Source organism: Moschus berezovskii, chromosome Y (assembly GCF_049115385.1).
Source record: "Moschus berezovskii isolate FMDL1 chromosome Y, NW_MosBer_1.0, whole genome shotgun sequence".
NCBI lineage: Eukaryota > Metazoa > Chordata > Mammalia > Artiodactyla > Moschidae > Moschus > Moschus berezovskii.
In genome coordinates, this window is record NC_142489.1 from 5,500,119 (window position 1) to 5,528,078 (window position 27,960).

The 27,960-nt window shown below is 42.2% G+C and overlaps 2 protein-coding genes across 2 annotated transcripts; one reads left to right on the forward strand and one right to left on the reverse strand.

The window, feature by feature from the left end:
- The first annotated feature begins 652 nt into the window (after window positions 1-652).
- LOC148773016 (odorant-binding protein-like) lies at window positions 653-5,017 on the forward strand. The gene is made up of 6 exons (XM_088834374.1): window positions 653-733; window positions 1,209-1,348; window positions 2,716-2,786; window positions 3,545-3,655; window positions 4,701-4,799; window positions 5,010-5,017. Exons 1-6 carry the CDS (start codon window positions 653-655, stop codon window positions 5,015-5,017), a joined length of 510 nt encoding a protein of 169 aa, XP_088690500.1.
- Window positions 5,018-14,816: 9,799 nt separating this feature from the next.
- LOC148773017 (odorant-binding protein-like) lies at window positions 14,817-27,699 on the reverse strand. The gene is made up of 7 exons (XM_088834564.1): window positions 27,593-27,699; window positions 26,911-27,047; window positions 23,408-23,478; window positions 19,268-19,378; window positions 18,230-18,331; window positions 16,938-16,981; window positions 14,817-14,920 (listed from the first exon to the last, which is right to left on the reverse strand). The coding sequence occupies exons 1-6, from the start codon at window positions 27,668-27,670 to the stop codon at window positions 16,962-16,964; spliced, it is 519 nt and encodes a 172-aa protein (XP_088690690.1). The 5' UTR covers window positions 27,671-27,699; the 3' UTR covers window positions 14,817-14,920; window positions 16,938-16,961.
- Between the last annotated feature and the right edge of the window lie 261 nt (window positions 27,700-27,960).

The window sequence follows — 27,960 nt, forward strand, 5'->3', positions numbered from 1 at the left end:
GTCCAGCTGGAAATAAGTTGCTGACAAACTTCCTAGGGCATGAGGTTAAGGAGCACTGATCATGTCCTCCTCTTAGTTATAAGAAGGACAGAGTCTGCTGTGAGGCTGGAGGAAGTGACAAAGACTCTGTTTTGACATATTTGTCACCCCAGAGAAATAGGAGGCTTTCCAATAGTCTCGTGGGAAATATCTTTCAGTTTATTAAATGACACACTCAATTTAATTTTAGAAAAAAATATTTTAAACTATCTAAATGTTACGGAAACAATACAGGAGTGGGGGATATGTACCTTGGACAGCACATCCCAGTTTGATCTCAGGATATAAAGGAAAATAAATATTCCTGACCTTGAAATAGCGGATGTGTTTTGTGAGTTCTCATTCACTCTAAAGGTCAAATGTCTAGATTCCCTCAAGCTTCTCCTAAAACAATTGTCATTATAAAAATGACAAAATGACATAAAAGATGGCTCCTGCCAAACAGGATACTGAAGATGAGTTCTGTGTAACCTTGGTCTTGGGAAGAATAACCATTGGTTCATGACACATCACGCCAGCATATCAGTCCTATAAAAGTGGCACCAGTTTCCATCCTCTCCAGCTACTGGGACACCCTCATCCTCGACAGAAGAAAGACAACGGGAGCATCAAGATGAAGGTCCTGTTCCTGAGTTTACTACTTGGTGCGGTTTGTGCTGCCCAAGAAGAGGAAGCTCAGCCAAGTCTCTCAGAGGTACCAGGGATGGTCTGGTCTTGGGGGGAGGTCTTGGAGTGTGTCTGTGTGTGTATGTGTTCCTTTTGTGAGTTTGTCATCGTGAATCCGTAATGTGGGCCATCTCCCTCCATTTCCAATGTTGCTCCATTTACTGGCTCTATCCCTGTTCTGCTTCATGCCTGTCTCATCTCTACTGTGTACTAGTCTCCTCTTGTGCATTTTTTCTGCTTGAGTAACAGAGAAAGCGGACCAGCCAAACAGCTGTTGGATTCGAGATCCTGTATTTGACATCAGAGGCCAAGCTCTCTCAGAAATGTCTCAATTGCTTCTTTCACTCTAATTTCACTTTTACCGTATTTTATAAACCCTACTTTGTCCAGTCCATTTTGATTATGTCTCTGATTTGCATGACGGATGGGAAACTCATGCCTAAAGAGGCTGGATGAAAGAAAAAGAGAAGGACTACACGTTTGAAGGGGAATTTTGCTGTCAGCTTTCAGGGCAATGGAGAACCGTGTACATTGCATCCAGCAACCTGGAGAAGATCAAGCCCAACGGGCCATTCAGAGTTTACTTCCACAAACTTCTGTTTGATGATGAACAGGGCACAGTAGACTTCTACTTCTATGTCAAGTAAGTAAAAATCACCCAGAAGGAAAACACACGCAAACCCCGAGCCTCGGGGAGGGTGTGTCTTCCCCGTCTGCAGGGAGCTCTCTGGATGCGTTGAGAGAATGACGCCCTGAGTTGTGGGGCTGAGCAGGGTCTCTGAGCTGGGGGTGCAATTCGCCTGTGAGCCTCCAGGGAATGTCCTGGAGCTTTGGCTTGAGGGAGGGGTGTTCCAGAAGCTCCACTAGCATCAACTCATTAAAAGAAAGAGGGACACATATACAATCTCCTTACATTATATTGTTAGGAGCCCTAACATCTGAGTAGCCATGATAGGCCTGAGACCTTCCTTAGGCCCATGTTTCGATTTCCTGGAGACAGGGTGGAGGCTAAGTTCACAGAAACTCCTCCCTAATAAAATCCCGCTGGCGCCAAAATTAAGAAACTCCTCCCTAGAAAAGTCCCGCCAGCGCCAAAAATCAGGCCAATCAGAGGAAAAAGGGAAATCCCCAAGAAAAACCCCACGCGGGCGCATAAACTGGTCAATGAGCTTCTGCCAGCTTGATCTTTTGAACAAAAATAGGTGCTTATGTAATCTGAGACTATAAAACTGATGTGACCTGGGCTCAGGGCTCTTGTCCACACTCCACTGCGCTGGAGGAGGCATGAGCCCTAGCTCGAGCTAGAAATAAACCCCATTCTTACTTTTGCAATGATGCGAGTGTCTTATTCTACCAGTATGGGGGGACTGGACTCAGGGCATAACAATATAAGCATATGTGTGCGTGTGTGTTTCCTTGTGCATATATAGGTCTTAACATTTGTGTCTTAGGAAACACACAAGCACACATAGGCTTATATTGTTATGCCCTGAGTCCGGTCCCCCCATTTGTGTCTTTCAGTGTTTAATCCCATTCCTTCTGGGATGGAAGAAGAGTGTGTGTCTTCATAAAATTAAATATTTCTTTTCCTAAGTGTTCCTAATATTTTTTTTCCTATTGTATTATTTAATCAATCATTGCCCAGGTTATGAGAACACCCAAGGTCTGTCGTGATGACCACAACTATTTACACTAAGTATTTTTTAAAAACAAGTATTCTTTTATTTTTCTAAAATTCTAGATTCTTCCATATTCTGCCTTAATATGATTTACCCTGTATTTGAGGTTTATCTTTGGAACTACGGCTCAGATTTAATAGACCTTTTTGTCACTTGATAGTGACTTGTCCTCAGAGAACATGTTTCCTCTCTTTTGAAGGTCACATTATTACAGGCACTAAGCTTACACATCACACTTAATCTTTGTAGAGAAACAAAGAAAATCCTAATTTTATATCAAAATTTTTTTCGTGACTTTAATCAGCCTGCTTGAATGTGTTTTGTTTTTAAGACACAAGGGAAAATGGGAATATAAACACGTCACAGGAATAAAGCAAGATGATGGCACTTATGCTGTTGAGTGTAAGTATGAGTATTTCACTGGTCAGAGTATGGTCGGGTGGAAATCTTGGCACAACTTCCTTCAGTAATCCCACACAGCTGAATTATACTCCTACGAACAGTCAGAGAAGTGAGCATGCTCCTGTCCCTCAGATCTCCAAGCACTTTATTTTGTCACGAGACAAGGGTTCAAACAAACATCTTGGAGGTCTCCACTCATTTATGAGTGTTACCCAGTGATATAGCACATGGAGACCTGTATTTCATATGGTTTCCATAGATCATTTACAATAGGCTTATGAATTGATGTCTCCTGAGTCTAAAGTATGCACATCAGTATCATTCACTTAAAAGAAAATCTTAAAACATCTCAATCCATCCGAGGCTCAGTGGATGAATAAATCCAAAGAAATGATCCTGAGTTCAATCTTCAAGGCAGCTTCTGTTGAAAGCCATGGGGTTGCTGGCTAACATTTATATCTCTAGGTTCTTTATAACAGCTCCAAAATATATTTCTAATTTTACGGGGCCTGAAGGGTACCTATTTGACTACAACTTAATTGGATACTACAGTATCCAATCAACTGTTAGAAAATTTCGGAATAGAAGTCTTCTCTGTTTCGCTTGCTGCCATAACAACCATAGCATTCAGCTTACCCGTGGAGTGAGACACAGATCTATATCGCAGGTACCATTGCCCCTCAAAATGTCACAATACATCCAACTGACAATACATTAAGGCAGGGTTGTATATATGCATCTTTCTCTTTCTCTCACAGATGAGGGTAAAAATGTATTTGAGGTTACGCATGCATCCGGAAACATTCTAGTAGCACATAACATCAACGTGGATGAACACGGCAAGAAGACAGCACTCACCGGACTATTTGGTACGTATGACAACCTCCTGCTCACGTGGACACGATCATGCAACATTTCCTTCTTCTGTATTTTTGTCCATAAAATCAGTATATGGTGACTATATCCATGACTCAATCTACAGGGTCCTAGTTCTTTACGTTCATGGAGTTAGGACTCCAGAAAGTAATCTACCAGGAAAAAGGAGCTTGTAGGGGTATGGGGATCAGATCATTAGGAATTTAAAAATAATTCTCACCTGTGGAAATTTCGAAATAAGCTGAATTTTACTAAAAACAGCTTAATTTTTTTAAAAATTTTAATGGGAGGAAAATTACAATGTTTTTTTGGTTTCTAGTTGTTGTTGGTTTTTTTTTAAACACCTCAATTAATGTCAAGCCATGGCTAAAATGAGGCTACTCTCAATTCCCTCAGTTGATACTAGTTTCTCAATACTCTCTAAGCCTTGGAACAAAAACTATTATAATAAAACTTCATCCCTTTCAAATTTTCAAATCCATTGTTTTTATGAACACTGATAACACCCCCAAATAAGCACACAGAAGCACTGAGAGGTAGGAGAGTATGTGAAGCAGCAGGATATCAGGTGTCTACTCCAGGAAAGGGATAGGGTAGAACAGTGTATTATTGCACAATAGTTTATGTCCCATTAATGACGTGTGACGTGGTGAACACGTCTCTCTGTCAGGGGAGAACCCTGTTTCCTATTTATCTGGGTCCAGAACATGACCCGACTGGCAGCTACAGATACTGGGAAGCTGGTCAAGGAGCAGGTCATTTCCTTACTCTGATGGATGGGCCCCAAATTCATTGAGCTACTGTGAGTCTTTAAGGGTCCTGTTACTGATACTGCTGGGGATCTAGTTGCACAGTTGGACAGAAATTAATGCTTAAGACAGACAGCAGATATCTGTGTCATGGGAAACACAAATTGTTTGAGGCTTAATTTGTAACAAGTGAAGATCTGTCTTGCACACTCAACTACTTTTCCTGCACTGAGAAAATTTTCTGGGATCTAAGAGGTTAAAATTCTGTTTTCTGCGTGGTATTTTTCAGTTAAACTAAATATTGGAGAGGAAGGCTTGCAGAAGTTCAAGGAGCTGACGCAAGAGAAAGGGATTGAAGAGGAAAATGTTGTGAATTTCATCGAAAATGGTAATAGAATTATATGTTTTCCTAAATATATCATTCACCTGATAGGTAAATATTCTATTAGTAAACAAATCAACTTATTTAAAATTTCTTTCTCCAGAAATAATCTTTTCCATAATCTCTTACTTTAAAAAGCAAAAACACCCTTGTAAATCCTTTGGAATGGTAGTAACCTGTGAATCTTTATTTCCTGTCCTTTTCATCTTCCCCCAGATGACTAGCTTCCCTGAGGAAAACTACGCATTTCAAAGTAGCCTCGGGGTAAGTGAAAAACATCTGTTATTAACGTTGCTGCATTAAATAAATCAATAGAGACACATGATGATTTCATACCTGTCACATTTTGTAGGTAATGGTTTTTTGTCCCAACAACTTACATTCTATCACTAGAGAATTTTTATTGTTACATTAGTTTATTTCTCTTCTCTGGAGCCATATTACATTGCAAGTGGGTTGCTTGATTAATTCTGAGCAGCTTTGGTGAGAAAGCCGTATCCTGCAGGAATCTTGCAGACCAGAGTCATCAGAGAGAAGCAGAAATGGCCACAAGTGGGTATAAACTAATTAGTATTCCCATCAGACCTGACCTCATGGTTGTCCACACACATCCCTCCTCCAGGAGAACTTGGATTAGAGAGAGCTCACGCTTTCTGCAAGACTAGCGTTTAATCACACATGTTTCTGACAGAACCTAACGGACTTCTAACCATGTGTCTGAAGCATGCATTTCAATTATATTCCCCTTCAGAAGATTTTCTCAAAGTGAGATCTTTAAACTTTCTAAACTAAGACAGCTTCAGAAATTGTCACTGATCTCATGTAAAATGTTGCTTCTAATTTTCTGTTGAAGAAAAAAATGAAAGACAAAAATCAAAGAAAAACTCTAGCTTCTTAGTGAGTGTGATAAGAAAGATGCAGGGCATATAGTCAGTGGAATATTACTCAGTCATAAAAAATGAAATCATGAATTTGCACCAACATGGACCTAGAGATTGCCATACCAAGTGAGGCAATTCAAAAGGGAAAGATAAATATCACATGATATCACTTATATGTGGCATCTGAAACATGACATGGAGGAACTTATTTACAAAACAGACTCAGTAACATGGAGAAGAGACTTCTGGTTTTCGAGGGGAAGAAGGCTGGGGAAGAGAAGGATGGGGAGTTTGGGGTTAGGAGATGCAACTATGATCTATAGGGTGGATAGACAACAAGGTCTCTATATATCACAGAGAACTATCTGCAGTACTCTGTAGAAAGCTACCTAGGAAAGGAATCTGAAAAAGAATAGATGTTTATACATGTACATATTGGGGCTTCCCTAGTGGCTCAGAGGGTAAAAGCGTCTGCCTGCAATGCAGGAGACCTGGGTTCGATCCCTGGGTCAGGAAGATCCCCTGGCGAAGGAAATGGCAACCTGCTTCAGTACTCTTGCCTGGAAAATCCCATGGACAGAGAAGCCTGGTAGACTACAGTCCATGGGATCGCAAAGAGTCGGACATGACTGAGTGACTTCACTTTCACCTTGTGTACATGTAAATTAATCGATTTGCTGAACTCCTGACACTAATATAGCATTGTCAATCAAATATAGTCCAATATAAAATGAAAACTAAAAAATTGATTCTTGAAGACTGAAAAGACAGAACTTTCAGCATCAGAGGCAAGTGCTCCAATCACAACCCTGAACAGGCAATTCGAAATTGTAGCTCCTAGAATTGACCCAGCTGGGAAACGCCACCCCTTATGCACTTCCTGGGGAAAATTCCACATGGACCCCCACGTACATCAGAGAGATGTGGAATATTGACATCCACCAGCATTCTGTACATTGGATCAGCTACCAGCTGCTGTACCATGGACAGCCTACTGCCTGAGGCTCGTCCCCGTCAGCTGTCATACAGTCGACTCTCCTAAACCTTTGACTCTATTTTACTCACCTACAGAAAGAGTCCGTGAGATCACACAGGCCCTTGTCTCCGTGGAATCAAGATCAACTACATGAAGACTACTTTCCTGGTTCCTGATTAACATGATCCTTCTCTCTTCACACTTACGCTGTCTTTCCCGTCTCAAATCTCCTGGTCTGTAAATCACATTCTGTCTGGTGGTATTTGATTCCTGAGAATATAATTAAATTGGTTTAATGCACACCTGACTTATGTGTATCTGTAGAGAAAATCTCCTTTTTTAAAAGATGCACCTTAAATTTATCCAGAAACATATGCCTTTAAATGGATATCCGCTCCATTAAAGATACTTATGGAATAAATAGAGATGTCCTGGCGGTGTCCAGGGGAGAGAGTAAAAAAGACTAAGTCTTCATGAGACAGAGGACAGGGTTCAGGATCCTCTCACTGTAGGGAAGGGGACAGTCTGGTCAAGAAAGATGTCCCTAGAAAGCATCTTCTTCATTATTAGGAAAGAAACAGGTATTCCACTCTCTGAGCTTCATGGGGAGAAAGGCTAAGATGCTATGGGCCACAACAGGATCAGTGGGTTTCCTGACAGCACAAGAACGTTTACAATGGAGCCGAAGGGCTGATGTTTCTTACCTTTTGGATCACTACGAATCCAAGGTCGGCAGACACTGAGCCTTGGTTAGTTCATAGGACCATGCAGTCAATGAAGTCTCTACAGAAACAAGATGATTGACAGGTCAGAAAGGAGTCACAACTGTTCACAGCATCTAAAGGTGGTCTTCCATCCTCTTATACTTCAAAGAGCAGGGGATGTTAGTGTTTTTCGTCCACTGTCACAGATGGGGCACACTGCTCGGCTCCCCATGCTGCTCGTGGGGTTTACAACCTACAACATCTAGCAGCCTCAGGATACAGGACTTATTTCAAGGGTTGAGCCAAAGCAGCTTAAGAGCTGGCAGAATAAAAGTAGACCTAAGTGATATGTAACAGAATTAATGTTTTAGTTCCTGCAGAGACTTGACCTCCAATGAGCTACAGCTCAGTTCAGTTCAGTCACTCAGTCATGTATGACTCTTCGCGACTCTGTGGACTGTAGCACGCCAGGCCTTCCTGTCCATCACCAACCCTCAGAGTCCACACAAACTCATGTCCACTGAGTTGGTGATGCCATCCAATCCCTCATCCTCTGTCGTCCCCTTCTCTTCCTGCCTTCAATCTTTCCCAGCATCAGGGTCTTTCCAAATGAGTCAGCTCTTCACATCAGGTGGCCAAATTATTGGAGTTTCAGCTTTAGCATCAGTCCTTGTAATGAATATTCAGGACTGATTTCTTTTAGGATGGGCTGGTTGGATCTCCTTGCAGTCCAAGGGACTCTCAAGGGTCTTCTCCAACACCACAGTTCAGAAGCACCAATCCTTTGGCTCCCAGTTTTCTTTATAGACCAACTCTCACATCCATGCATGACCACTGGAAAAGCCATAGCCTTGACTAGATGGACCTTGGTTGGCAAAGTAATGTCTCTTCTTTTTAATATGGTATCTAGGTTGGTCATAACTTTTCTTCCAAGGAGTAAGCATCTTTCAATTTCATGGCTGCAGTCACCACCTTCAGTGATTTTGGAGTCCCCAAAAATAAAGTCTGTCACTGTTTCCAGTGTCTCCCCATCTATTTGTTATTAAGTGATGGGACCAGATGCCATGATCTCTTTTTTCTCAGGATATATGACTTTTTATTTTTAATAGTTGGGCCAAAGCATAGAGATTCAGCTTAAGAGGTGGCAAAATAAAACTAAACCTAAGTGACATGTAGCAGAATTAATGTTTAAGTTCCTACAGAGACTTGGCCTCCAAATGAGCTACAGCTGGCCAATGTCAAAGGTACCAGGAATGAAAGTTTCCCTGGCTTAGTTGGAAGTAACAGAGGTCAAGGAAAGTTTTAAATTCTCACTTGCATAGCCCAGTGTATGCAGTTGAAGTTCTGACTATGATCATCACAGGACGTCTGGGAATGCTGGACTGATGGGTGGATACACACAGAGGCAACTGAACACAGAGGAATGGGGTGACTCTGTTAAGAAACTGTGAAGTACAAGACCTGTCATGAACAAGTCAACAACTCTGAAATATCATATACACATATATGTATTTATGTGTGTATAGGTATATCCACTCATATATACACATACAGATATATACTCAAATATACATGTGTGTGACTATGTGTATGTGTGACAACTATATTAATAAAAAATGGGTTATCACCACAAAGTCAAAAGATACAGACTATGAGGAGGCTATAATCAGATAAACGCTTTTGGAATTAATACTCCTGACAAAAATGTACACATTACATGCACGACGGGTTATAAAAATTAATATGTGATAAATCCAAACATTTCTAATATCATTTGCCTATATAAGAAATGGAGAAGACTGTTGCTTAACTTGCAGGCCTAGTATATTTAATAGAAAAGTTAGAAGAAACATCACTAAATTTAGAGAAAGCCATCCATAAACACATGATCATATGTGGTAATGGTGGTGGTCCATTTGCTAGGTTGTTTTCAAATCTTGGGACCCTGTGAGTTCATAGTAAAGTTTTTTTCCATTCTAATTTGCTACTTAATTCTTTAAACAGAATTAGGTACCTCTGACAGATTTCTTTAAACTCTATAAGCCCAGGTGTGCTGTGTTTAGTCCCTCAGTCATGTCCAACTCTTTGCGACCCCATGAACTGTACCCCACCAGGCTCCTCTGTCCATGCGAATTCTCCAGGCAAGAATACTGGAGTGGGCTGCCATGCCTTCATTCAGGGGATCATCCCTATCTAGGAATCGAACCCAGGTCTCCCACATGGCAGGTGGATTCTTAACCATCTGAGCCACTAAACCCACAGAAAACCATAATTCCAAAATGTACATGCATGCCACTGCTTAGCAGCACTATGAACAATAGTGATAACATAGAAGCCAGCAATATGTTCATCAACAGAGGAATGGAAAAAGATGTCAGTACTTTTGTGATTGTTTACTTGCTAAGGCATCTGACTCTTTGTGACCCCATGGACTGTAGCCCACTCGGCTCCTCTGCTCATGGTATTTCCAAGGAAAAAATACAGGATATACACTATGGAACACTATTTCGTCATCTGCAGAGAAGTGGGTGGACCTACAGACCGTCAGAAAGAGTGTAGTAGGTTAAAAACAGGAAAACAAGTATTGTCTTTTAACCCACGTATGTGGATTCTAGAGAACTGTTACAGATAAACTGAAATCCAGAGCAGACATAGAGACGCAGACATATGGGTACCATGGGAGAAGGGGAGGATGGGATGGATTGGGAGATTGGGACTGACATAATATATACTACTGTTGTTCAGGCCCTAAGTTGTGTGCAACCCTTTGTGACCCCATGGACTGTAGCACACTGGGTTTCCCTCTCCTTTTCTATCTCCTTGACTAGAGAAGAGGACTAGACTATAAAGAAAGCTGAACGTTGAAAAATTGATGCTTTTGAACCATGGTGTTGGAGAAGACTCTTGACAGTCCCTTGGACTGCAAGGAGATCCAACCAGTCCATCCTAAAGGAGATCAGTCCTGGGTGTTCATTGGAAGGACTGATGTTGAAGCTGAAACTCCAATACTTTTGGCCACCTGATGCGAAGAACCGACTCATTTGAAAAGATCCTGATGCTGGGAAAGATTGAGGACAGGAGGAGAAGGGGACAGCAGAGGATGAGATGGTTGAATGGCATCACCGACTCGATGGACATGAGTCTGAGTAAACTCCTGGAGTTGGTGATGGACAGGCCTGGCACGCTGCGGTTCATGGAGTTGCAAAGAGTCGGACACGGCTGAGTGACTGAACTGACTTGCTATCTCCTGGAGTTTGCTCAAAGTCGTGTCCACTGAGGTGGTGATATCATTCAGCTCTCTCTTCCCCGGTCAAATCCTTCTCCTTCTGCCCTCAGTCTTTCCCAGCATCTTTCTCTTCTTCTTTCTTTTGATACTATTGTTGCCACACATAAAATAGAGAACTACAGAGAACCTACTGTACAGCACAGGGAACTCCCATCTACTCAATGCTCTGAGGTGACCCAATGGGAAGATCTGAAAAAAAAAATTGATATATGGATATGGATAACTGATTCACTTTGCTTAAGCAGAAACTAACAAAGCAATGTAAAAAACACAACAAATTTTTATAGCATTTCTATATACATATGCATGCTTTCTCATCATTGCACAAACACACAAACAAACTGGAGAGACGTTGTTTGCTTTACACATATGTGAGAATTAAAATATAAAGAGCATCATCTTTCTGTTTATTTCAAACAGTAATAATTTTACAGATTGTGTTGATTCACAGAGAACCCATTTACGAATCCCATTTCCTACATTTTCCACTATGAATCTGAAACAACTATGAGACTGTTAAATTTATTTCTAAATGTTTCAACACCACAATCAACAAACCAGTTAACACTTTTTGTCTGTATGAATTGTCTCATAATTCTTTTAAGTGGAATGCCTTATCAAAGTGAATGCACTTCAAGGGACTTCCTTGATGGTCCAGAGGTGAGGACCCTTCAATGTGGGTTTGAGCCATGGTTGGGGAGGTAGGATCACACACGCCTTGGAGGCAAAAAACCAAAGGATGAAACAGAAGCAAATATGCAACCGTGTATATAAAGTGTTAAAGCACGGATCCTATTAAAAAAAAAAATAAAACCTTTTAAAAAAGTGAACACACTTGTAGAATTTTGAGAGGTACACCCAACCAAGGTGACCGTTGAAAACACATTTGCATTCTCTGTTCTCAAGTCGAATTGTGTTCTTCTCACAGATACAAACTAAACTCACTCCTCCAACTATACTCAAGAGCATCACTCAAAAACTTCTCTGTGAAAATATTCCTTCTTTCCAAAGCAGGACCTGAAACACACTCTAAGTTCCCATCTTTGCTTACTCCTCATCCTGCAACGTATAAACAAGGATTTATGTGGCAATTTCTTGCTTCTTGTATTAATACATATTTGTGTTCTTTCACAGGAAGACAGCTTACTGGATGCTGTGCTGAGTCTGTCTGCTTCCTGCTGAATTCTGAAGCTTAGGCACCTGTTGGCATTAAATCTGTATTTACCGAATTCAGACCAAAGCGTGGACAAGGAGGAATCTTACAGAACACACATTCTTTATGATGTGCATGACAGTACAAGTTTGTACATCATTGCACAAGTGAATTTTTCTCTAGTCTGTTGCCATCAGGGAAAGGAAAAATCAAGACACCTGCAGAGATTGTAACATTTCTCTCAGTCATGCCCACACGTTGAGAAATGCTGGTCTGAGATTTTCCACTGTTGTGCTCGCTTTTGTTTCCAACCTAACATTAGCTAATGGAGAAGACAATGGCACCTGACTCCATTATGCTTGCCTGGAGAATCCCATGGATGGAGGAGCCTGGTAGGCTACAGTCCATGCGGTTGTTAAGAGTCAGACATGACTGAGTGACTTCACTTTCACCTTTCACTTTCATGCATCAGAGAAGGAAATGGCAACCCACTCCAGTGTTCTTGCCTGGAGAATCCCAGGGACGGGAGAGCCTGGTAGGCTGCCGTCTATGGGGTCGCACAGCATTGGACACGACTGAAGCGACTTAGCAGCAGCAGCAGCAACATTAGCTAACACTCACTCATTATTACATAGGGTGGAGGGTAGAAAACTCCAATTCCTATATAATTGATTTTAATAATAACACACTTTGAAAAAGGACTAAGTCAAGAGGCCGACTAATTCAAATGCTCACAAAGGAATTCAACTGTCCATTATTCAGTAAAACTTGGATCTTCTTGCTGATCCACAGCAGGGGGGGCGGGGGGGGCAGGTTCCATCCCTGGTCAGGGAACTATGATTCCTGCTTAAGAATAATTTTCCAATAACTGCAAATACACAAAACTTTATCTATGCAAACAAGTCCTTTCAATTGGCTTGAAAAACATGACTCCTTGCATATGCAGACACGAAGAGGCATGTAGTCTTAATTGCATCTAAGAGGACAAGGGAAGATCATGTCCCCTGTCTCCTCTCCCATGGTTGTTTAGTCTTTTTTTTCTCTCTCTCTCTCATGGATGCCTGAATGCATCTCTATTGAATCCTCATCAGAATTGCCTCTGATGAACACCTGTCCTCATAAAGGCACAGTTGCCTGGGGTTTCCCTGGTAGCTGAGAAAGAATCTACCTGAAATGATGAAGTTCTGGGTTCAGTCCCTGGTTTGGGAAGATTCCCTAGAGAAGGGAAAGGCTACCAATTCCAGTATTCTGGCCTGGAGATTTCATTCCAATCCCAAAGAAAGGCAATGCCAAAGAATACTCAAACTACTACACAATTGAACTCATCTCACATGCTAGTAAAGTCATGCTCAAAATTCTCCAAGCCAGACTTCAGCAATATGTGACCCGTGAACTTCCAGATGTTCAAGAAGGTTTTAGAAAAGGCAGAGGAACCAGAGATTAAATTGCCAACATCTGCTGGATCATGGAGAAAGCAAGAGAGTTCCAAAAAAACATCTATTTCTGCTTCATTGACTATGCCAAAGCCTTTGACTGTGTGGATCACAATAAACCATGGAAAATTCTGAAAGAGATGGGAATACCAGACCACCTGACCTGCCTCTTGAGAAAACTATATGCAGGTCAGGAAGCAACAGTTAGAACTGGACATGGAATAACAGACTAGTTCCAAATACGAAAAGGAATACACCAAGGTTGTGTCGCTGTGGGTCGGACACGACTGAGCGACTTCGTTTTCACTTTCACACATTGGAGAAGGAAATGGCAACCCACTCCCGTGTTCTTGCCTGGAGAATCCCAGGGACAGGGGAGCATGGTGGGCTTCCGTCTATGGGGTCGCACAGAGTCGGACACAACTGAAGTGACTTAGCAGCAAGGTTGTATATTGTAACCCTGCTTATTTAACTTATATGCAGAGTACATCATGAGGAACGCTGGGCTGGAAGAAGCACAAGCTGGAATCAAGATTGCCGGGAGAAATATCAACAACCTCAGATTTGCAGATGACACCACCCTTATGGCAGAAAGTGAAGAAGAACTCAAAAGCCTCTTGATGAAAGTGAAAGAAGAGAGTCAAAAGGTTGACTTGAAGCTCAACATTCAAAAAACAAAAATATTGGCATCTGGTCCCATCACTTCATGGGAAATAGATGGGGAAACAGTGGAAACAGTGTCAGACTTTATTTTTTGGGGCTCCAAAATCACTGCGGATGCTGTTTGCAGCCATGAAATTAAGACGCTTACTCCTTGGAAGGAAAGTTATGACCAACCTAGATAGCATATTAAAAATCAGGGGCATTACTTTGCCAACCAAGGTCCATCTAGTCAAGGCTATGGTTTTTCCCGTGGTCATGTATGGATGTGAGAGTTGTACTGTGAAGAAATCTGATCACCGGAGAATTGATGCTTTTGAACTGTGGTGCTGGAGAAGACTCTTGAAAGTCCCTTGGACTGCAAGGAGATCTAAACAGTGCATTCTGGAGGAGATCAATCCTGGGTGTTAATTGGAAGGACTGATGCTAAAGCTGAAACTCCAATACTTTGGCCACCTCATGAGACAAGTTGACTAACTGCAAAAGACTCTGATGCGGGGAGGGATTTGGGGCCGGAGGAGACGGGGAAGACAGAGAATGAGATGGCTGGATGGCATCACCGACTCGATGGACATAGGTTTGGGTGAACTCCAGGAGTTGGTGATGGACAGGGAGGCCTGGCGTGCTGTGATTCATGGGGTCACAAATTGTTGGACATGACTGAGCGACTGAACTGAACTGAACTGAACTGATATAGTCCATGGGGTTGCAAAGAGTCAGACATGACTGAGTGACTTTCACATTTCCTGGATATTTAAAGTGGAAAAAAAAAATAAAGTGGAAAATTGTGTGTTTGAAATCAAGTGACTTTTGCACAGACACATATTTGCAGGGCACATATTGAATCAATTTATTTAAACCTTCAGAAGTCAAATCCCCCCAGACAGCACATGACCAGTGAGCAGGAGAAGTGTGATGGGAAAGAGAGTGTGAGTGTGGAGAGAGAAGGATCCTGTTAATCAGGAAGCAGGAAAGTCATCTGTGTAGTTGATCTGGATTCCATGCAGAAGAGGATGTGCCTGGTCTCAGCGACTCTGTAGGTGAATAAAACAGGATCAAAAGCTTAGTAGAGGTGACTGAGTGATGGCTGTCAGGGTTGAGCCTCAGGCAACAGGCTGTGCAGGGTACAGGAGCTGGTAGGGGATCCAGTGGACAGAATCCTGGTGGACGTCGATATGCCACATCTCTGAGATGGCAGGTTCCCTGTGGAGTAATTTCCCCAGAATGTACATATGATGGAGGATTTTCCATTTGGGATTGACTTGAGGAGTAATGATTTCAGAATGCATGCTCATGGTAACGTTGCATCTAAAGGTGGCTTACTGTCAATGTAGTTGAGTTACATTCTTCTCCTAATTCCATAAATTTTATCCTTTGGGTCTTCAAATACTAATTTTTGTTTTATTTTTAATTTCATTTTGAAATATAGGTGGTTATCATGTTGTGTTAATTTCAGGGGTACTAGAACCTGATTAAAGTTTATACATACATATATTAATATTGATTGTTTCTCACTTTCTTTTCCAATTTAGATTTTCACAAAGTATCACATTTAGTCCCCTGTGCTATACAATTGTCCTGGAGAAGGCAATGGCACCCCACTCCATTACTCTTGCCTGGAAAACCCCATGGATGGAGGAGCCTGGTAGGCTGCAATCCATGGGGTCGCTAAAAGTCAGACACAACTGAGCGACTTCACTGTCACTTTTCACTTTCACGCTTTGGAGAAGGAAATGGCAACCCACTCCAGTGTTCTTGCCTGGAGAATCCCAGGGATGGGGGACCCTGGTGGGCTTCCCTCTGTGGGGTCTCGTAGAGTCGGACATGACTGAAGCGACTTAGCAGCAGCAGCTATACAATTGTACATTGTTGTCTATCCATTCTGTACATAATAATTTGCCTCTGCTGACCCAAACTCCCAATCCATATCTTTCCCATATCCCTTACCCTTTGCAACAGTGAGTCTGTTATCCAAGTCTGAGACTAATTCTGTGCTGTAAATAACCTCCTCCATCTCTTATTTTTTATTCCATACATAAGTGATACATATTGCATTTCTCTATTCTTTCTGACTTACTTCACTCAGTATGACAATTTGTAGGCCCAACCACGTTGCTGAAAATGGCATGATTTCATTCTTTTTATGGCTGCGTAATATTCCATTGAATATTTGTAGCATTTTTAAAATCATATTCATCTGCAAGCTGGTGCTTGTCTTTGCCATTTTTCTTTCATTTTTTTTTTCTCAACAGGAAATTAAAGTCACACTTTAGCTGAGATCAGTGTTGTTTTCTGAGGCTGTCCTCCTTTTGAAACCTTAAAGATCCCAGTAACAGAAATTACCTTCTAAAGGCGAATATGATTCAAATGCATATTTCAGACAGTGTGGTTGGAAGGTATTTAAATTCTGTAAGAATCGTGTGAGATTAAACCCCTGTCTTGAGAAACTGTGAGCACTGTTTAATCCCGGTGTTCCTGGAGGACAGACATGTGTGGACAACTATCAGGTCAGGACTGACGGGAACACTAAGTAGTTTGCACCGACTTGTGGGGATTCCTGCTTCTCTCTGATGAGTCTGGTCTGCAAATTCCTACAGGTTACGGCTCTCTCACCAAAGCTGCTCAGCAATAATCAAGCAAACAGTTGGTAATTGCATATGTCTCAAGGAAAGAGAAATTACCTAATGTAACAGGCAAAGCTCTCTAGTGCTAGAATGTAAGTTATTGGGACAAATAATTGTTACGTAGAACGTTTGGCATGTATGAAATAGGCGCTTGTGGTAAAGAACGCACCTGCTGATACAGACAATGTAAAAGGCTTGTTTGATCCCCAGGTTGAGAAGTACTCCTGGAGAAGGGAATGGCAACCAACTCTAGTATTTTCACCTGGAGAATCCCATGGTCAGAGGAGCCTGGTGGGCTAAAGCCCATGGGGTCATACAGAGACTGACACAACTGAAGCCACTTATGAGGCATTAGGCATAAAATAACAATGTGTCCTTATTGATTTATCTGGTGGGGCAACATTAATAATGAACGATGCTTACTTACAGAAAGTGTTGAAGTCAATTTTATTCACTCTTCTGGACAGTCATCTGTGGTAAAACGAAATAGGAGAAAATGTGAAAACCCTATGGGATATGAATTCTACACCTGCGCTTAGGCCCGTTCTGGTCATTCAGTCGCTAAATCGTGTCCGAATCTTTTCACCTCAATGGACACTAGCACACCAGGGGCCTCTGTCCTTCACTGTCTCCCAGAGTTTGTCAAATTCATGTCCTTTGATGCGGTGATGCTGTTTATCCATCTCATACTCTGTCGCCCCCTTCTCCTTTTGCCTTCAGTTTCCCAGCATCAGAGTCTTTTACACTGAATGGGCTCTTCCAATGAGGGGGTCAAAGTATAGGAGCTTCAGCTTCAGCATCAGTCCTTCCAATGAATATTTAGCATTCATTTCCTTTAGGACTGACTGGTTTGGTCTCCTTGAAGTCCAATGGACTCTCAAGAGTTTTCTCCAACAGCACAATTCAAAGGCATCGGTTCTTCGGTGTTCAGCCTTCCTTATGGTGCAGCTCACTTCTGTTCATGACTACAGGAAAACTGTCACTTCGACTACACAGACCTTTGTCTGGAAAGTGAACTCTGCACCTTTTACTACACTGTCTAGGATTGCCATTGCTTTTCTTCCAAGGAGCAAGCATCTTTAAATTTTATGGCTGCAGTCAGTGTCTACAATGATTTTTGAGCCCAAGAAAACGAAAACTGTCACTGCTTACATTTTTTCTATTTGTCATGAAGTAATAGTACTGGATGGCACCATCCTTATGGAAGAAAGTGAAGAAGAACCAAAGAGCCTCTTAATGAAAGTGAAAGAGGGGAGAGAAAAAGTTGGCTTAAAGCTCAACATTCATCTGTGGATAAACGAAATAGGAGGAATAAAAGAGCCTCTGGATTACTACCATTCCTAGTACTTTTAAGATTTCTTTTCTTTTTTGAGTAAGGTAATTTATAATACGAGCTTCCCTGGTAGTTCATTCAATAAAGAATCTTCCTGCAGTACAGGACACCCAGGTTCTACCCCTGGGTCTGAAAGTTGGCTTGGAGAAGGAAATGTGAACTTACTCCAGTATTCTTTCCTGGAAAATCCTATGGACTGAAGTGTCTGTCAGGCTACAGTCCATAGACTTACAAGAGTTGGATATGACTTAGCCACTAGACCACCAACAACAACCATTCTACATGAGGCTATTTATGGAAAAAGAAATTTTAAATAAGTTGATTTGTTTCCTGATATTTACATCCCAGGTGAATGATATAGTCAGGAAAAAGTATGTTTTCATTACCATTATCAGTGAAATTCACGATATTCTCTTCTGGAATCCCTTTGTCACTCGTCTCCTTTTTGAACTTCTGATAGTCTGTGTCTGAAAGTTCGTCACGTTTGCCTGAAAATCACCATGCAAAAAGGAGAATATTGTCTCCTAGAACACACAGAAATTTCCGAACATACAGAACAAGGAACTGAATGTGCCAATATGATCTCCACCTGCATAATTTAAAACAGCCTCAAACAGTTTCCATGGCCCATTTTGCAGATGTCTGCTGTCCTGAGACTTTATTTCCCTGTAACTCTGTAACTAAACCATACCAGCATCAGCAGTAGGACCCCCAAAGTGTTGCAGGAGCTGCATGACTTCGAGAGTTAACCCATCACAGTAGGCAACTGACTTGCTTCTTTATCAGCTTCCCAGAACCTGTACCTGACACTCCTGTTTTGCTCTGGACCCAAATTAACAGGAAACAGGGTTTTCCCATTGCGGATACAGATTAACCCCATCGCATCCACTTGGGAGACAATTTACTCCTTAGCCAACCACTCTACACAGTAGCTTTTCTGAAATAGACATCTACTATCGCAGTGGAACATTCACTTCAGTGCTTCTGTGTGGTCATTTGGGGTCATGTTACTGTTCATAAGAAGAGTGCATTGTGATAATTGAACAGGATGGAGATTCTTTTTACAAGTTTCTGTTCCAGGGGTTATAATGCATGGGAAAACTGATATAAAAATGATGTAATTCAGGCCAGCCTCATTACAGCCATGGCTTGAGCTTAGTTGATGCATTTTTTAAAAATACTCTGTACAAATTATTTTTCTAATATCAACAGTAGAGATTATTTTCAAATGTTTGAAAATTATTTTCAGCCTCTATTTCATAGTAGATTACCTTCCAGGATACTTAAGTCCATGAACACGAATACGAAGACCTTGTACACTGAATAGTGAATATTGTCACCACCTCATGATTTTCTGAATGAAAGTTCAGACATGGACATGTGGCATGTCAATGGCAATGGGGATTTTAGAAAGCCACACATACCGATTATTCCAACCAAGTCTGTCTCTTTTCCTTCTTCATCCACATTGTGAATATATCCTATTATACTTTCATGTGTCACTTGAACAAGTGTAACTTCGTTTTGACCCGCATCTGTGAGAGAGAAAAGAGATACATATGTACAACTCCGTGTTCATTTGTTGTCAGTTAGATGTACTGTGACAGACTGAGCGCATTATGAATGGCACGTGCGGTACTGATGTTTGCCTCATTCCATAGGTGCGCTGAATGCTACCGTGGTTACAACAGCAAGAAAAGCAGGCAAGACTTTGTCTCATTCGCACCATTTCCTATAGCTAACCAGTCACTCCTTGCTGTCTTACTAAGATGCTTTCTAGAACCTGTGTCCTAGTGAAACCAAGAGATGTATTTTTTTTTAATTTATCTAATTTCAATTAATTTTTTGCTACTCTGAATCGTCGTCACCGTCCGCAGGCTTTCTCTACTTGCGTTGACCCGGGGACCACTCTCTAGTTGTGGTACATGGGCTTCTCGTTGCAGTGGCTTCTCTTTGCTCTAGTATTGATTCTAGGAGGCATGGGCTCTGTCGTTGCTGTTCGCCGGCTCTAGAGCACCTGCTCAGTAGCTGTGGCACAAGGGCTTTGGGCACCACAGTGTGCGGGATCGTCCCAGGCCAGGGATCCAATCCATGTGTACTGTGTTGGCCGGCCGATCTTATCCACAGGATCACCGGAAAAGTCCCCAACAGTGCTTTCAACAGCATGAGGGTGTTGTCAAACAGAAGTTTGAAAAGCCTTTGTATTCCTGTTATCCCAGCCAGGGCACTGATTTCTCTGGACCAAAATCAGCCTACCATTCAGAAGCTTGTGTTCCTGAGTGCTTAGCCTGTGCCAGGAAACCTTCAGAACACTTTCCATTAGTTTCTCTGTTTTTTCTGCCCCCTCCATCTGGGGGATGGCAGAGCCCACTGCAGTGTCTGTTCTTCTGAAGACAGTTCACCTGCGGGGACGTGCAGGCAGTGAGCTCCGTCCTCCCTGGAGCACTGCCTCTCCTCTCTGACCTGCCCATCCACTCTGCCCCATGTTCCTGGACAAGAAGCAGCTCTGACCTACTGCGTGTCTGTCCCCTCTAAACTATCTACGTCCATTCTGTCTCTACTGGCCTCCATCACATCTCCTGCAATCACTCAGCGAGATGGGATGTAAAACTGCCAAACTGTGTTCCTGAAATATGAAAACACCTCTCCTCGGTGTCTAGATTACTGAAAATCATCAGTCTGCTTGAGAAGGAAAAAAAAAAGAATAGCAGCTGAAACTGCTTCACCGTCTCATAACAACAAAATTATATACAACACGCCCAAGCCGACCACAAGTCCATGAACCTTGGATCACGTTGGAATAATTTAATCCTGACAACGCATGTCCTCAGATTATCAGTGACCACCTGTTCTTGGCCATGACCTCACCAATGTGGGCAGAGCAGCATCGCTGAATTGGCTGTGAAGCGATGGCACCGTCAGAGGAAATCTGTCTTTTGGGAGTCAGGTCACTGTCAATGTCGCCGTTTGTGCTGTGCTTCATGTGAGACACATCACCCCACAAAACACTCTTGGGGGTTAGCTCTTGAAAGTGCCTTGTGCAAGACAGCAAACTATTCTGTTTCTCTCCCTTCTTATTTGCTCTGTAAAAATCCAGCTAAAAAGTATTTCAAAAAAGAAGGAAACAGTAACAGTGGAGGCAATCATGATTCAAAGGAAAAAATAATATGGGAATTTTGATGCTCGGAAAGATTGAAGGCAGGAAGAGAAGGGGAAGACAGAGGATGAAGTGGTTGGATGGCATCACAGACTCGATGGACATAAGTTTGAGCAAATTCCGGGAGTTTGTGGTGGACAGGGAAGCCTGCAGTGCTGCAGTTTGTGGGGTCGCAAAGAGGCATGACTGAGCAACTGAGCTGAACTGAAAAATATGAGAGCATAGTTTAAAAATCATCAACTATTAGATATTATCCAAAGAAGTATGGGGAAATATTTCAGGCATAAATTTTACTTCTTTGTTGTCATTGCATTTGCAACTGTGCCAATACTTCGTTTAGGCAGGGTTGCGATCACATATGGATATATTCAAATGTTCATCGAACGTGTACCCCTTAGGCCACTTAAAATTAGGAATGGTGCTTAGAGCCCGCGTGGAGAACTTAAGGATATAAATCTTAGTCAGCACCCCCATTGCTTTGAACACAAGCTGCCTTTATGATTGAACTCAGGATAGTTTCTTTGTATTCAAGTACTTCTGCAAAACCCTGGTCAGATTTAGATGTTTTAAGACCGTTTTTTAAAAGTGATTGACACCAATTTGCAAACTCAAGACAGAACCTTGAGACATCAGTTCATAAGGCTCTTGTAAATTTTCCGTGAGAGCCGTACAAAATGCAAGTTTGACACCTGTGCTTAGTCTCGTTTTTCTCGTTGTTCAGTGGCTAGGTCACGTCTGGCTCTTTGCGATCTGACGACTATACAAAGCAGGCTCTTCTGTTCTCCACTATCTCTCTCTTTGCTCAAACTCATGCCCATCATGAAGGTGATGCTATCTATCCAACTAATCCCCTGCCACCCCATTCTCCTTTTCCCATCATTCTTTCCAAGCATCAAGTTCTTTTACAATGAGTTGGTTCTTCTTATCAGGGGGCCAAGGGATTGGAGCTTCAGGTTCAGCATCAGTCCTTTCAATGAATACTCAGGGTTGATTTCCTTTAAGCTTGACTGGTTTGATCTTCTTGCAGTGCAAGGGACTCTCAAGAGTCTTCTCAAGCACCACAGTTGAAAAGTATCAAGTCTTCGGCGCTCAGCCTTCTTTATGATCCAATCATCACATGAACTTTTTGATCTCACATCCATACACCACTACTGGAAAAATCATAGCTTTGCTTCTACAGGTTTTTGTCCACAAAGCAACATCTCTGCCTTTTAATGCACTAAGTTTGTCTCACCTTTACTTCCATGGAGTAAGCATCTTTTCATTTCATAGTTGCAGTCACCATCTGCAGTGATTTTGGAGCCCATGAAAATAAAATCTGTCATTCCACACTTTCCCCTTTCTACTAGTCATGAAGTAATGGAACCAGATGCCATGGTCTTCGTTTTCTGAATGCTGAGTTTCAAGCCTGCTTTTCCATTCTCCTCTCTCACCCTCATTCAGAGGCTCTTTAGTTCCTCTTCACTTTCTGCCATTTGAGTGGTATCATCTGCATATCAGAGGTCTTGATATTTCTCCTGGCAATCTCGATTCTCGCTTGTGATTCATCTAGCCTGGCATTTCACATGATGCACTCTGCATAGAAGTTAAGTAAGCAGGGTGACAATATACAGCCCCGAGGTACTGCTTTCCCAATTTGGAACCAATGCATTTTTCCCTGTGCAGTTCTAATGGTTGCTTCTTGTGCATACAGGTTTCTTAGGAAACAGGTAAGGTGTTCTGGTACTCCCATGTCTTTAAGAATTGTCCACAGTTTGTGGGAAACTTTTAGTCAAAGATTTTAGCATAATCAGTGAAGCAGAACTTAGTGCTTTTCTGGAACTCCCTTACTTTCTCCATGATCCAGCAGATGTTGGCAATTTGCTCTCTGGTTGCTCTGCCTCTTCAAAAGCCAGCTTGTACATCTGGAAATTCTCAGTTCACGTGCTGCTGAAGTCCAGCTTGAAGGATTTGGAGCAAAAACTGACTAGCATGTGAAATTTGAATGACTGTGTAGTAGTTAACATTCTTTGACATTGCCCGTTTCTGGGATGAGGACAGAAAAGACCTTTCGCAGTCCTGTGGCCACTGCTCAGCTTTCCAAATTTGCTGACATATTATGTGCAGCATTTTAATAGCAATATCTTTTAGGATTTTAAATAGCTCAGGTGGAATGCCATCAACTCCACTAACTTTTTTCATAGTAATATTTCCTAAGGCCTACTTGACTTCACATTCTAGGATGTCTGGCTTTAGTCATTTTGAGTAAACCTCAGTTGTGTGGAGACAGTCCAGTCCTTGACTTCTAATTGCTAGTAGGAGTAGAATGCAGGTGTACGGGGGTAACTGAAGGAAGTCAAGACCAAGATTTTCACCCAAACACATTCCTCCCAGTAAAACTCTCTTACATTCAACATCAAATACTTACATTCAACATCATAAACTCCAGTTTTTCGCTTTACTCCTGTGACATGTTTTTTTACGCATTCTCCATTTGACCTTAAAGACAAAATATATTCAGTTGTTTTATTAAAATAGCAAAATTCGGTATGTAGTTAGAATTTCTTTTTGCATCACACCCCAGATTGCGCTTGTGTAACCTTAGCACCTGTGAGCAATGTGAACACAGAGAAGAAATATGTTGTCTTGGATCAAGCAACCATCAGGTGACAAGGATGGTTTGTCTGCACATTAGAGCTGACTAGTAGTTCCAAAGATAAACTTCAAATACAATATAGGTCTTGTTTAAAGCCAACAGACAGGGAGACGTCTAGAATTGTAGGAAAACCTAATAAAAATGAGACTTTCCTTTATATGGTTTCTGAAAACTGAGAGGAACAGCCATCATGACAGACCTTGGACGTTCTCACAATCCTGGGAGTGATTCATTAGAGAATATGAGAACCAAATATCCCCAAGAGTCAGAAGAAAACTTTTAATTTTCTCAAAAGGCACACTCTTCATTCATTAGGTCAGTTCAGTTCAGTTCAGTCTCTCAGTCGTGTCCGACTCTCCGCGACCCCATGAATCACAGCACGCCAGGCCTCCCTGTCCATCACCAACTCCCGGAGTTCACTCAGACTCATGTCCACAGAGTCGGTGATGCCATCCAGCCACCTCATTCTCTGTCGTCCCCTTCTCCTCCCGCCCCCAACCTTTCCCAGCATCAGAGTCTTTTCCAGTGAGTCAACTCGCCGCATGAGGTGGCCAAAGTATTGCAGTTTCAGGTTTAGCATCAGTCCTTCCAATGAACACCCAGGATCGATCTCCCGTAGAATGGACTGGTTGGATCTCCTTGCGGTACAAGGGACTCTCAAGAGTCTTCTCCAACATCACAGTTCAAAAGCATCAATTCTTCGGCGATCAGATTTCTTCACAGTCCAACTCTCCCATACATGACCACGGGAAAAATCATAGCCTTGACTAGATGGACCTTGGTTGGCAAAGTAATGTCTCTGCTTTTTAATATATTATCAAGGTTGGTCATAACTTTCCTTCCAAGGAGTAAGCGTCTTCTAATTTCATGGCTGCAATCAGCATCTGCAGTGATTTTGGAGACCAAAAAAATAAAGTCTGACACCGTTTCCACTCTTTTTCCTTCTATTTCCCATCAAGTGATGGGACCAGATGCCATGATCTTTGTTTTCTGAATGTTGAGCTTCAAGCCAACCTTTTCACTCTCCTCTTTCACTTTTATCAAGAGGCTTTTGAGTTCCTCTTCACTTTCTTCCATAAGGGTAGTGTCATCTGCATATCTGAGATTATTGATATTTCATCACAACACCATAAAAGGATTAAGCTTTAAAGACACATCTGTGCATGTCTACACATTGACACATACAGACACACAAGCAAATACACAAGTGCACATGATATGCTTATATGATATAAGGAAATTACACATATATAATATATGTTAAGTATATATTGTCACCTATGTAACAAAAGAGTTTGGGTGACTTCCTATATTGTCTCTGTGCATGTGCATGGAAAAAAAAGTATATTTGGCACATGGAATGCACAAGAAACTAATATTAAAATGGAAATAACAAGAATTGGATTAATATTGAACAGACTCCTTGTAAAGGAATATCCACAGTGAATTGAGTTTACTCTTATCAGTCTTTTGGGAAATACACTGAAGTTACTGAAAAGAACCTTAAGGTGGGTACTGAATAATTTTCCAAAAGCTGCAAATATACAAAATTTTACCTTTGCAAACCAAGCCCTTTCATGTGGGTGAAAAACACAGCTCCCTGTACATGCAGACACAAAGTTAAATTTTAAAGCCTTTGTGTTCAGTGAGAGAAACCAAAGAAAATCATGCAGAGTGAATAACTTTGTCTTCAGAAGATCCAGAAAAGGTGAGAATAAACTGGCCAGTTCTTACCTGTTGCCTGAGAGGTAGATGTTGAATAATGAGTGATGAAAAGGAGTTGTGATGGAGAAATTATGTATATATATATATATTAATCCTAATGTTTATTTTTGACTGTGCTAGGTCTTTACTGCGGAGAAGGCAATGGCAAGCCACTTCAGTACTATTGCCTGGAAAATCCCCTGGATGGAGGAGCCTGGTAGGTTGCAGTCCGTGGGGTCGCTAAGGGTCGGACACAACTGAGCGACTTCACTTTCACACATTGGAGAAGGAAATGGCAACCCACTCCAGTGTTCTTGCCTGGAGAATCCCAGGGATGGGGGAGCCTGGTGGGCTTCCGTCTATGGGGTCACACAGAGTCGGACACGACTGAAGTGACGCAGCAGCAGCAGCAGCAGCAGGTCTTTACTGCTAGGTCTTTCTCTAGTTGTAGTGAGCCAGGGCTACTCTGGAGTTTCAGGGTTGTCACTCTGGTGACTTCTTTTGTGGAACATAGGCTCTGGAACATGGGCTCTAGAGTACAGGCTCAGCAGCTGGGTCACACATGCCTGGTTTCTACGTAGCATGTGGGATCTTCCTCGACAAGAGATGCAACTTGTGTCTCCCGAACTGGCAGGCTGATTCTTAACCCCTGAGCCACCATGGAAGCCCAGAATTCTGTATCTCGACTGTGGACCTCATGGAACAGATGTGGATATATGAAAACTCATTGAATTAAGACCTCGACAAAGGTGCAGATTATGCATAAATACACTTCAGTAAAGCCAGTTTCAGAAATGGTGGCCACGTGAAAAGTTAAACACAGGGCACACAAATTGTAAAGACGGCAGAGGATGATAATAGGTGTTCTTAAAATATTAGTGACACACACGTGTATATATATGTGTGTGTGACATATATCTGCGTGTTTGTATGAGTCTGTTTCTGTATGTGTGGTTATAATTTGACTGTATATATAGTATCTCAGCCCAGTGGTATAGAATCTGCCTACAATGCAGGAGACCAGGGTCCCATCCCAGGGTCGGAAAGATCCCCTTGGAGAAGGGAATAGCAACCCATTCCAGAATTCTTGCCAGGAGAAATCGATGTTCTTTAACCCCAGTATTCCCTACCCCTGGGAAGCTGTGAGGATTTTAGTAGATTCAGTGGTGATGAAATCTCTCGTTAGGAAGCCAGGCAGAACAAAACTCACTGTGGACTCTCTCTGTACCCTTGGTTCTGGGATCGGTGGGAACCGTCTCTTACAAACTCTGCAGGAAGGGTTCAAGCCCCTGCTTGGTTCCAGGACACGAGCCTCTTCCTGCTGCCGAGTGCTTCTTTCCTTTAATGAGTTGATGCCAGTGGAGCTTCTGGAACTCCCACCCTCTTCTAAGCAAAAGCACCAGGACTTCCCTTGGAGGCTCACAAGTGAACTGCCCGCACCCCAGCTCTGAGACCCTGCTCATCCACAACTCATGGCATTACGCTCTCAACAGCATCCAGAGAGTTCCCTGCAGATGGAGAAGCCACACCCTCCACCAGACTCTAGAACGTATGGGGTGATTTTTACTTACTTGATATAAAAGTCGACATCAACCGTGTTGTCTGGATGAAACTGAATATGACGTACGTAAATGTGGAATGGCCCGTCCTCAGTAATCTTGTCTTTGTTACTGGCTGCGATGTAATGGGTTTTCCATTCCCCTGAAAACTAAAGTCAAATTCCTGTGAGGAAGCTTCGGCCTTCTCTGCAATTTCTGCCCTCCATCATCCCTCAGGAGTTTCCCTTGTCCTTTCACTTGGGCAGAAGCTACCTATCTTCATGGACACAGTCCTAGGTATAAAATCATGTGAAAACGCAACTCACATAAAGGAAGGAACTGAGGTATTACTGAGATAGCTTGAGTTGTGCAAAGGAAGGAATTGAGGCATTACTGAGATAGCTTGAGCTGTGCAAAAGAAGGAATTGAGGCATTACTGACATAGTTTGAGCTGTCTTGTCAAATGCAAGAGCCCTACCAACAGCCGTGTGAGGTTCCTTCTGTTTTACAAGAGCAGTGAACAAGCATGAGACCAACGAATAGACGGCAGAGATGACATGGAGGCCATGCAGAACAGGTATATAGAGAGTGAATGGAACAACTTTGAGTCCCAGGGACATGGCCAGACTTAGGGATCCACACGACCATACCTCAAAAGGGACACGCGCACACATATTCCCCAGGACCTCCTCCCAGCCTGCACCACCCCTGGTACCGGTACGAGAAGTAGCTGAGCTTCACCTTGGCCTGCATACAGCAGACCAAGGACAACACCAAGCAGCAGAACCTTCATCTCGCTGTCTCTCCTTCTGTAGAAGCTGAGGGTGTCTCAGTGGTTGGAGAGGATGCGAAACCGGTGCCTCTTTTATAGCGTGCATCTGTTGGCATGATGCATCACGAGCCAATGGTTGTTCCTCATACAATCAAAGTTACATAGATGTCATCTTCAGTTTCCTGGTTGGTAGAGATAAGCTTTCCTGGCACTCTGTCATTTTAATAATGAGATTCATCTTAAGAGAAGCTTACTTGGATCTGGCATTTTGTATTTTCATAATGAGATTTGTTTCAAGAGAAGCTTATGAA